General features: G+C 37.5%; 1 protein-coding gene across 1 annotated transcript in view; it reads right to left on the bottom strand.

The window, feature by feature from the left end:
• Window positions 1-12,632, bottom strand: part of wdr11 (WD repeat domain 11) — a 347,647-nt gene that overhangs the window by 220,909 nt on the left and 114,106 nt on the right. The window contains exon 12 of the mRNA XM_073812844.1: window positions 9,861-9,967. Within this exon, the coding sequence (XP_073668945.1) occupies window positions 9,861-9,967 (107 nt within the window). The remainder of the gene's footprint in view (window positions 1-9,860; window positions 9,968-12,632) is intronic.

Raw genomic sequence — 12,632 nt, 5'->3', positions numbered from 1 at the left:
AAATAAAGACTTTTAGGTCTCATGCTGCCAGTGTTTTAAACAGGCACAATGATTTTCAGCATGTTACAATAAAATACACTTCCAAAAAAAAAAATCAGAAGGGAAAAATATATGATATGATTTATACTGATATCCCTGCTATATACCCAGCTAATAAATGTAGTCTTGATTTGGGTGGTCAATCTGCATTTGAAAGTCAAACTGCATCTAATCTAGCTAAATCAAGTAAAATTACTCAAATTGAAGTTATTTTAGGATGCCAAAGTCACATTTAATCATATAAAATTTATTTTACCAACAACAAAATTGTTCCCAGTAAAAATGCTGAGTGGCTAGTAACTTTGGAAAACAAACAACTAGCCACTTTGGTTGGTGAATAAAATGTTAATGTCAAGGCCTGATCCCTAGAATATCAAAAGTGACTAAAGATCCTTTCCTACTTAGCCCCCAAGCTCTGGAATGATTTACCTAACAATGTTCCAGAATTAGACACAGTCGATCAATTTAAGTCTCAACCTATTTAAGTATAAACAAAGGGATATACCGCCCCTTCAATCTGCTAATGATTTTATTCACACATTTTTGGAATTTGTGGGAGAATAAATCTTTACAAATTATGACCACTTCCTCTTGGTTGGTGATTTTAATGTACATGTTTGCTGTGAGTCTAAGCCCTTAGCGCTGGATTTTGTTAAATTTATGGACTTTTAATCTGCTGTGGTGGGTAAAGGACCCTACACACACTAATGGCCACATACTAGATCTGGTACTTTCGTATGGTCTTTCAATCTCTGATGTGGAAGTATTTGACACCCTTCTTTCGGACCATAAACCTATTCTATTTAGCCCATCTCTTACACAAATAAAACCTAAACCTATTCCTGCTGCTAAACTGGGTCGATCATTCTCTTAAATTTTAATGAAATCCTCTCTGCTACTTTTAGTCGGTATACCATTGTCTCTGGAGACATCTCAAAAGGACTTAAATGCCCACCAACATCTAAGGTTACTAAGTTCTACGTGGTTGATGTACTAAATACTAGAGCTCCCCTCAAGATTAAAAAATCCAAACGTGAACCATGGCACAATGTCACAAAGTTAATAGCTCAAGTCTTGAGACAACTATGCAGGAAAGCTGGACGGAAATGGAAAAAGGACAAACTGCAGATATCTTATGAAATCTTCAAAGACTCTCTAACAACCTATCAAAATGCTTTAAAGCAACACCATGAAATTTTTCAACCTTCATAATACATTTTCAAGACCCTTGTGATAGTACATCGACTTTAAATAGGTTGAATGGCATGTCTACCATAGCCTGACGGGGTCTGTATCGCTTTTACTCGTACTTTAAAACTTAGGGTTTCGGGTAGTAACCAGAGCACAAAAAAAACTACAAAATTCGACTGCTTTACGGCATACGTCACTTCCTCCACACAATTTTTTTTTTACGTGAATTTTGCTGGAGGCTACTTCAGGAGAGTAGAGAGCAACTTATATTATGTGACTCTGTGGCACCATGTTACAGTCATAGACCTATGACACGGGCGACCCGAGTTCGATTCCCCTTTAAGGCAATTTTTTTATATAAACTCACAATCTTGATTCATACATAAATGGACCCCCTCGAAAAAGAGATGGATCATCTCAAGGGGCTATCCTTAAATAAATAAATAAATAAATAAATGCGATCTTCTTTATAAATGATGGCCATTATCTTGCATATTGTTCCCTGTATTCAGATGCTGCATTCACGTGTGCATTCAAGTATTTACCTTTCTTTTACTGTTTATGGTATTTACATTACAATCCAGGATGCTATAGCAGTCAAACTTGCTCAAACTCACACAGTGTAAAACCAAACCCTATTCATTCACCAATCAGATCCGAGCGTTTCTCTCTTCTCTCTTCCTCATTTGCTGCGTGACGTATTACAAAGCGGCAGACCTAAACACATCGGTTTACTTGGATTTGGAGCGACAATTTTCACACAAAAGAGAGGAAAAACATGCGCCATTGCGGAAATTCCAGCGGCAAGGGAGAGAGAGAGACGCTGCAACATTATTTGTTTTGAAAAAGGCAAGGAAATACTTCTGATCGTTTCTCAATTGGAAGGCTGCAGTTCTGAAAAAAGTTCTGCGGTGTGCCTTTAAAGTCTGCCAAGTCGAATTATTATTCCACTCTCATTGTGAATAACCATCAGAGACCTAGAGTTCTGTTTTCTGTTATAAATGCTGTTTTGAATCCCTCTGTCAAGATCTTTTCTGAACCCTCTATGTCACTATGTGAAGGCTTCTTGAAGTTTTTGTTGAGAAAACATCACTGAGGTATCAGATCCAGCCATTAAATACTGTGCTGTCTGAGTCTCCATGCCATCAGTCTCATGGTGCAGTTTTGCACTCCAAAAGATAATAAACAGCCTAAAACCATCCTACTGCCCATGTGATGTTACCCCCCCTCGCTGTCTTAAAGAAAACTCTTGCACTATTGGGCCCAGTCTGTTGTCTTTTCTAAATAAATGTTTGATTTCAGGGACTGTCCCTGATGATTTAAAATTGGCCACAGTCTCCCCTCTCCTTAAGAAGCCTTCACTCAATGCTTCTGATTTTACCAATCTTCGACACATTTCTATTTTACCTTTCATCTCTAAAGTATTATAAAAAGCTGCATTTAATCAACTCCAGTCCTTTCTCAGTAATAATAGTATCTATTTAAAATTTTAATCTGAAGTCAGCACTTCTATGGGTTTTAAATGATATACTGTTAGCAACTGACTCTGGTGAGTCTGTGGTGTTAGTACTTTTGGATGAAATGAAAACAAAACTGAAGCTATTATCTTTGGTCCCAGTGATAAATCTAACTCTAGCAATTTTGATATAAATAGTCTTGCTGTTTCCATCACACCCTGTGCAAAAAATCTTGGCATGCTACTTGATAATAACTTGAAAGTTGATAAACAAATCAATGCAGTAGTTGGTTCCAGCTTTTCTCAACTACGCCTTCTTACAAAGATAACGCCATTTCTTACAGAAAAGACACTGGAAGTTGCCACCCATGCTTTCATTACATTACGTTTGGAAATCCACAAAAAGTATCCAAGCAAATTGCCAGGGGAATCCAGGTGCTGAAGGAAAAGATGCAGCAGGAAGTAGTAGGAGTGGTCGGTTGTGGTTAAGCTCCTTGGGCTGAGGCTTCTTAGGAACAGGGATTATGATGGACATTTTCCATATGGAAGGTGTGGTGCAGTAATTCTTCAGCACGTGTCGTTGGGACAGGGGTCCTTTCCCAGCTTACATCTGCTAAGCGGACAGCTCACATTTTCCATACTGAAGGGTGGTGATTCATCAGGGTCTGGAGGAGGGATGGCTCTCAGATGTTTTCACATTCAGTTGAAAAATCCTCCTTGTCTAAACAAGCGTAAAATGCTTTAAGTTCTTCTTCAAATGATGCAACTCAGGTATGCGTCTGCAGGGGTTAAATTGGGATTTGTTATGTGGGGGTGCTCTGCGGGGAGGGGTACTTCAAGGGGTAACATGTTTAATACTGATAATAGCAAAGCCACTGGTGTGTTTCAATGACATTCTGGACCTCTGATAGGATTTGATAAGTTTCAGCTTTAAAGCTGTGCCAGAGGTTGACCCAAAATATTTTAAAAAGAGCATCTGAATTTTAAATGATGCAAATCTATGAGTTTGACACCCTATATCCATTTGTTGCACATGCCATTATGCACAACTGATCAAACTTTAAAGGAAGTTAAAAGAATCAACCTCCTTGAATAATTCTAGGCATAAGATAGGCTACCCCAAAAGACTAAATTAACAAGAAAAGGTACAACACACAGTACTGTATCATCAACATGTCTTATAAATTAGCCATAGAGATTCCCTATGCTGGTCAGCAGCTAAAACAATCATATAGTTAGGTTTGATTTGTGTAATCAAAATACATTATTTTATTAAACTATACAATAGTTATATCCAGCAAACACCGAAAAGTTTATAGGATTAGATCTGGAAGTAAGATTATGAAGAAAACAGCGGTCTTGACTCCTGGCTTTTTTCTATAAATTGGGCGCACGCAACATTGCTGTTTGGGGTTACATTCAAATAATTTTCTTCAAAAGAATTATGGTCTGGCTCTGACTGGATTGTAAGAAGCTCATTACCTAATTCCGTCTACGGGTTCGGACCAGGGCTGATGTGACGGGAGGTTGATGTCAGAGCATTGGTTATGATCTTCGGACGGATCAGGCATTAACTTAACATTCTTAACGAAAAAGTTGTCAATCGTTCTTTTCCTCTTCTCTTATCATCCGCGGCTCTGTTAATCTGACGGACCAGGCCTACTCAACTCTCTCTCTAACTCTAACCCTAACTCGCCACAGATTCTCAATAGGATTGAGGTCTGGGCTCTGTGCGGGCCACTCCAGTACCATGGTTTTGGTATCCTTCAGAACCAATTTCGATGTATGCTTTGAGTCATTGGCTTGTTGGAAGACCCAACGACGACCTATGGCTAGACTACGAGCAGATTTCTGCATATTATCCCTTGAAATGTCAACATAATTTTCTTTTTTCATGATGCCATGCACCAGAACAAGGCTCACTGTGCCTGAGAAAGCAAAACAGCCACACAGCATGATGCTCCCACCACCATGTTTAATTGTGGGAACTGTGTTCTTAGGGTTGAAGGCCTCACCCTTTTTTCGCCAAACATAAGCAACATCCATGTGCCCAAACAGTTCCAGTTTAGTCTCATCAGACCAAAGCACAGACTTCCAAACTCATCTTTACCTTTCAAATGTTCGCGGGCAAACCTCAGTCTGGCTGTGATGTGCCGCTGTTTTAGTAAAGGGGTTCTTCTGGGACGATGACCCTGAAGCCCACCACGATGAAGAGCACTCACAACTGTGTTCCTTGAAACATCAACTCCAGAAAAGGCCAAGTCAGCAACAATCATCTTGGCAGATGTCCAGGGCATCTTGCTGAGATCTCTGACTATTTTCCTCTCCAGAGTTCTTGAAATCTTGCGCTTACGACCATGCCCAGGTTTGTTTCTTACAGAATTTGTCTCCTTGTACTTGGCAATGATGCAACGAACAGCGGTTCTAGACACTGTGAAATGCTTGGAAATGGCAGTATAGCCTTCCCCCTTATCATGAGCCTCCACTATCATCTTTCTGAGCTCAAGACTGATTTCCTTAGTCTTTGGCATGGCGAGTAAGTAGTCTCTCCCAATAATGTGTTCAAGTGCCCTGTTCCTTGGAGTTATTTTATGCTGATTGAATGTTCAGGTGTTGTTAGGAAGCCAGTTGACTGCACAGGTGTGGTTTGAAAGCTGATTGATTAATTAGGTGTGTTTTGAAAGCAAAACTTCACATGGGGGCTAATATTTTTGACCACCTCATTTTCACTATATTTGATATAAAGCAAGCCTTAAAATGTATTTTATATTCCCAAATGTTCCAAAAGCTACCAAATAGCACTGGTGAATGTTTGATTACATCAAGTTTTATGCTGCAAACATTGAAAAGATCTTTAGGAAAATGTTCAAAATTTCATGGGGGGCTAAAATTTTGGCCTCAACTGTAATCATGTTAGTACAAACACAACAAGGGATGAGCGTTGTCAACTTATCAATACTTCGTGTTTGTTTATAGATGTAATACTCAGTTGCGTCTTGTTTGTGAAAGCAGCACAAAGTAATGCCTGGCCAGACATAAGATTGTTTGTCTTATAAAAATGCAAAATGTACACACATATTACTTACATATTATTTTAGCACAGTTTTTTGCTGAATACAGTGTTATGTGATATTAGCCATTAATATTTTTAAAGCAACTGAAAAACGACCAGATGTAAGAGCATGTCAGAACCTCTGCCAGTGTCCCAAAATGGTCGGACCCCAGGGGGTTAAGAAGGTTGTGGTCGTGACAGTGATGCCAGCTGCCCCTACAGTAAATCAGCTTTTGTTTTTTGTCCACCAGTGGCTTGTCATATATGAGTAAAACATTTAAAAATAAATAAATGGGTAAACTATTGCCCCGCCCTGTGTACTATCTCGTATCAATAATTTCACAGGCTGACAATAGGACAATTTCACTATGGGTCATATCGCAGTAACGACATGGCAGCAGTGGCAACACTAACTAAAGCTGTGCCTTCTTTCGTTTGGATTGCATTTTGTAAATATTCCTACATTGTGACCTATTCACGTGGGGGTGTGTCTATCACACTTTTTTAGGCAGGCCTGGATCAGCAATCTCTTTTTGATAGAATTAGTTGTTTGGTTTGGGGGCTTTGAGCTTTGTAACTTTGCAGATATTTTACATGCAGTAACAGCATGGCAAGCTAAAGAGAAATGAAAACATGATATTGCATCATATGACCCATATGATTTTATAGGAACGTTTTAGTAGCTGTATGTACATATAAAACTTGCAACACCTATTCAGTGCGTCTCTTTATATCAGTGCCAGCTGGTGACAGACATATTAAAATATGTACTGTAGGCTGTCAATAATACATTGGGTACACTTCATTCCTAAAGGGAGACATGTAGTAGGGGTGAGCGGGGCACAAAATTATGCTCGGTTAATTGTAACACATATTTATACAGGGCCGAGCAATCTGTGCTTTTGGTGAAAAGAGTGTTTTGGAGGCATGAAAGTAAAATTCTTTATCTTATGATTTTATAAGATAGTAAGTCTGTTATTAGGAAGTTATTAGTTTTAGCCGAGTCTTAAAGACAGCTACAGTGTCAGCAAATCGTGTCACGACCGGCAGATCATTCCACAGTTGTGAAACAGCTCCTGAGAAGGTACGCGCTAGTGTTTTTTTCCCTTTTTGAGATGGCATCACAAGCCGTCACTCGGTGGCAGAGCTTAGGGATCGAGAGGGTACATAAGGCTCTATAAGTAAGTGAAGGTAAGGGGGAGCTGATCCAGTGGTGGTTTTAAAAGCTAGGAGCAGAGCCTTAAATTTGATGCGAGCTGCTATAGGAACCCAGTGTAACTTGACAAAGAGAGGAGTGACATGCGCCCTCTTTGGCTCATTGAAGACTACTCTTGCCACTGCGTTCTGAATATCAGGAATAGTGTATTACATGTGTTAGGTCCTAGTTTAGTGCTGGGCCTGTGGTTGTTTGTTTTTTTTGTTGAGTTTTAGGTACAGTATGACGTTAGTGGGGGTGTGGTCTTTTCACCTGCATCTCATCAGCGGCCCTATAAGAGCTCCAGTGCTGTGGTTTGCCGGGCGCACAACTATGGCGTTTAATCAGACCCACAAGGGAGAGATACGAGCGCGCAGAACACTATTCACGTGCCAACAAGCGTCCTCGCGAGCGCGCAGAACACTATTCGCACGCGGAAAAGCGTCCTCGCGAGAGCGCCCCACCGCTCAGCGCACACAAATGCAGTCACGCGAGCAAGGGCTTGGATGAGCGCTCCCTCGACTCTCTCTATGCTCTCAAAGCTGCACTACACGCGCTCGCTCGATCAAGATGACTTTGGGACTTTGGGAGCGGGACATTGACTGATGTCTCCACATCTGTGATTGGTTGTTTGATTAATTAGTGACACGCATTATCTCTTGTACCACAATCCGTCTCCAGTTAATCTAGGTAGAGAAGACATGTTTTAATATGACCATTATGTCAGAGTAGGTAATTTATGTTAAAGCATTAGTCTTGTTTAAAGCATGCAATAAGCTCCCCTTACAAAAATTAAAAATGCTTTTACTACAGTTAAAAAAAACATAACCAAACAATAATGCTAATTTTAAGGTATTCATTTTGTTTGTTATTTAATATGTGGATATTTTAACAACCATATTATGGCAAATGAAACAGAAACCACTCATTGGGAAACTCAAATACAACAACAAAGTAAAATTAAATTCTATTGTGACCCTGAAAAGATACAGAATGGCTACAGAATTAATTCAGAATATATATTTAAAAAACTAGTATCTAGTTTTTTTAGTCCAGTTTTATATATATACATATACACATACACATTTATACACACCAACACAGAAGTCCATGATTTCTTTATAGTGAGTTTGTATATGTATGTATTTATGTATGTATGTATGTATGTATGTATGTATCATTTCTGGTAATCTTTGTTTACAAAATACTTTTTACACTATTTTGTTTTGTATATTTCAAAAAATCTTACTGTTCCATTTGACATTTTTAACTATCTTACATCTATTTCTTCTTATTTTATTTGTACACAGCCCAACTGAAAATGTTATACATGTACAGTTTTGTCATGCTGATAAGGTACACTAAAATTACAATTGTTAGATAATATCACCTTTTTTTGTACAGGACTATACTAAAGTTTAGAACCAACTCTGTGACCTGACAATGTCAATATGTAGCCTACAGTATATATTGCAAGATGATAAACAGTAAACAAAATATATAATAAAATTGGCATTATTGTTTGGTTTGCAGCCTATTGCATGGATCAAACAAGACTAATGTTTTAAAATTACGTGCTCCGATATAATAATCATATAAACGTGTCTTCTCTACCTAGATTGACTGGATAGGAATTGAGAACAGAAGATTATGTGTATCACTGATTAAATCAACCAACCAATCATAGGCACGAAGACATCAGTCAATGTCCCGCCCCCAAAGTCCCAAAAGTCATCTTGATCGAGTGAGCGGGTGTAGTGCAGCTGTGAGAGCATAGACAGAGGCTGTTTCTCAATTCCAAGAACGCAAAGAACGGACTTGCGTTCTCGTGGAGATCGGTCTTGCCAGGCGACCTTGGAAGAATGAACTCAGAAGGTCGCAAGAGAACACAGAACGCACCTGTGACAATTGAGATGTGTGCGATCTTCCTGCTGGTCACCTGACCTCCCCAGATTTCAGTGCGCAAGTCTGCACTCGATGCATCCTCGATATCAAGAACCCATCCGGGTATTTTCATGCGTCCTCTGTACTTGTGTTCTTGAGAATTGGAACTGAACTTCGACTGTTAATGATGACGTAGAGCGAGGACACAAGGACGCAAGATCGCTGAAGAACGCATATTAATAAAACACTTAAAATCCTCCTTATTGCCCCTTTAAATATATTATTTTGTTAAATAAAATCAATAATCTTTTTCCTACTTGCCTGCCTGTGTTGCCTCTCGTTAATGTTGCAACTCTGAGCCGGTTGTAACACATAACTTAATTCATCTTCGCTGTGAAACCTCTGTGAGATCTACCAGACTATCACTTGTGAGTAATTTTCTTTTTCCCTTTCGTCGTTCTGTATTTGGACTATCATCTTTCGCAGTGAAAGCCACTAAACAGCAAAATGCCCTACCAGAAGATATAAAAGGGTGTAAAGCTCATGGTCTTTTTAAATTGAAGTTAAAATCTTTTTTTAAATTGATCCAATTATGTAACCATTGAGATTGTAGTAGTTAAATTGATTGACTGATCTATTTATTTATGTTTTTTTATGGCCCTGACAGTATGTGTGCATGTATGTATTTATTGTATGTGAACAAAGGTATTGTCTGTGTAACGTTATGTTAGCATTGATCTGTCTGGGGGAATACAGATGAAAATAATCAAGTACAATACATGAAATGGAAATTTTATGTTAAAAATTGTGCATGATCCTATTATAAATAAATAAAACCACAATGATAATGAAATGAAAACAATCTAAATACTATTAATCAAAATCATAACTGTTAATAATAATTGTGCAGCCCTTTAAAAAAAATCTATTAATATGCATATATTTCTACAAAATGTTTAGTAAATCACAAAAATGACTTTAGCTGGGTTTTCACTGACTGGGTCACATATACAAATCTAAACACAATAAGGTGTTTTTTTTACCTGTGCATAGGTCTACATGCTGTAGTTCATTTCTTACAAGTCCAAGGTTGTTAGGAACAGAGGTGGCGAAAGACAGAAAACTAGTTAAACTGACCCATTCAATCCCTCTGTGGGAGACAAGAATAAAGAAAGAAAATAAGAGAGACCAATTATATACCAATTTATAGGTACAAATTCCTACTTGATACTAAATGTATACAATGATTTTTTATTCTGCATAGTAAAAACTACATTCATTTTCATTATAAAGCCCTTTTCACAATTGTTCATTGTTCGAAATCACTTTTAGATGGAAACAAAGAAAATACAGACAATCAAGAAACAACAAAAGCATGGCAGTTCTTAAATCTAGTTTAGAACGGGGTACATGGAGTTATTCAAATGCATTTCTTCTTATTTGAATAATGTAATATGCAGTAGGGGAAAGCATGGGCGAAAGTACCATTTTTCAGATAAACTTAATTTTAGAGTAGGGATGCACATATACCACTTTTTTTCATTTCCAATCCAATTCCGATACCAGAATCTGAGTATTGGCCAATACCCATACCTACCGATCTGAAACTACTGTAATTTTCTTGAAAAATTAAAAAAAAATGTAAATGTATAGTGCTTTCTGCTACATCTAGTATCATTTTAAATGTAAAAACCAATAATTTAAAATGATTTACAAGTTACAAGAACATTATTAATTATTAATCATGACAGTGTTTAAGAGAACATATAATAGGTATGTTTGATCATAAGTATGCTTAATAATAATATTATTTTCCTTAATTGCGCAAAACTGTCACAGTAAAAAGCTTTAGTGTGCAGATGGTTATTTTGGGATTTTGAAAACAATATCTTTAAATGTGCGTTTGTTCCTGCACCTGAAGCTATCCAGTGTATTAAGAAGACATTGAATATAGTGCATAAAAAGGTTTATGGTGTTTTATAATCAGTGTTGGGAGTAACGCATTACAAAATATAATATATTACAGTAATATATTAGTTTTTGCTGTAACGCAGTAATATAAAACATTACTAATAAAATTTGGTAATATTTTACTCGTTACAGTCTTAATAACGCGCGTTACAACAATGCATTTCAAAATTATTTTTACTTATTTATTTTTGACCAATGTGCGCGACCAGCATAAATACACACTCTAAAAAATATTGGGTTGTGTTTAACCCATGGCTGGGTAACTATTGGACAGAACACATTTCTGGGTTAAAATGCCCCAAATAATGGGTTGTTTTAACCCAATTGATGAGTTGTTTCAACATTGTTGATTAACAATAACCCAGCAGTTGGGTAAAAACGACCCATTATTTGGGTCATTTTAACCCAGAAATGTGTTCTGTCCAATGGTTACCCAGCCCTGGGTTAAAAACAACCCAACATTTTTAGAGTGCAGGAAAAAGCTGCGGGTAAAGTAGTATATCTGTTTCCGGGTGCTGTATGCAGCATGTTCACTTTTACTTTAATTTTGTATTTGAACTGCGATTTGGACGCGGTGCGCGTCAAATCTAGACACGTAAATTAAACAGCCGAATCTGGGAAGTCCGTGGCTGTATAAGCACTGACTAAAGTGGTAGCAATCAGGTCCGGTAGCGCCGCACACGCATAATTCTGCGAATGAGAGCATTAAGTAAAAGCAACAGATAATTCCTATCGGTCTCCTTTGCTGCTTGAACCTCAGAAGTAAAGAGACTTTTAAAAAGCTTGCCAGTAAAATCCATATAAACACCAGGAATGACAAGGTAAGCTAACGTTGCTATGGTTACACTCCATATACATAATAGATTGCTAGCCTATTCCTATGCTATCTACAGTTTTATTACAAACAGCAACCTAAACTACAACGTAACATTAGTGTAGACTTAAACATGGTTATCTAAATAGTACATTTAAACATCACTGTTTAAAGTTTTTACCAGCCTTTGTATAGGAGCTGTGAATCTGAATTAAAATTGAATTAAAGAATAGAAATGAAAAGAGGTTGCATGTCTTGCCATGTTATTAGTCTATAGGTTGCATTATAGTGGGCTCTAGCTCTATTGTGTTTGGTATGTGTAACATAATTTACCAGGGCCAACACATAACTTCTAGATTTATAAGCAGCAATAAACTACATTTTAACATTTTATAATGTCTAGTCATACTTCTGTTATTTTGATGAAACTAACTCAAAAGTAACGCAAAAGTAGTGTAACTCATTACAGTTCAGAGACAGTAATATTGTAATGTAACTAATTACTTTCAAATGACAGTAATTTGTAATATATAATGTATTACACTTTGGAAGTAACTTTCCCAACACTGTTTATAATACTTTGTCCTTTTAATAGCTTGTCAGTAACAACCACGGGTAACACACAGTATCAGAATTAGATCAGTCCTGTTAGTTCAATATCCGATCCAGCAAAAAAAGCCTGGATCGTCCCCGATAACGATGCAAAATATCGGATCAATGCATCCCTATTTTAGAGATGGATGATGTTTTACACAGATATAAACAGCTTAACATTAGTAGAAGCAAAGAAAAGCACAGAAAATCAACAGATAGCAAAACATAATACACGATAGCAAAGCAGGTAAATTTGCTGCGGCTATGAATCAACATTATAAGCGAGCATATTACTAATGCAACGTATAGGAGAGGGTGCTAAGTTAAGCCCAAGAAGGCTGCCTCCCCGGGTTGAAAAACCCCCTAGGAGAATTTTTTTTTTAAATAATCTTTAATCAAAAATGCAAATCTCCTCCCCTCCTTAAACGATCTCTCT

The sequence above is a fragment of the Paramisgurnus dabryanus genome, chromosome 20 (genome assembly GCF_030506205.2).
Source record: "Paramisgurnus dabryanus chromosome 20, PD_genome_1.1, whole genome shotgun sequence".
In the NCBI taxonomy this organism is placed as follows: Eukaryota; Metazoa; Chordata; class Actinopteri; order Cypriniformes; family Cobitidae; genus Paramisgurnus; species Paramisgurnus dabryanus.
The sequence above is the reverse complement of the archived record's forward strand: the minus strand, read 5'-3'. Positions and strand labels throughout refer to the sequence as shown.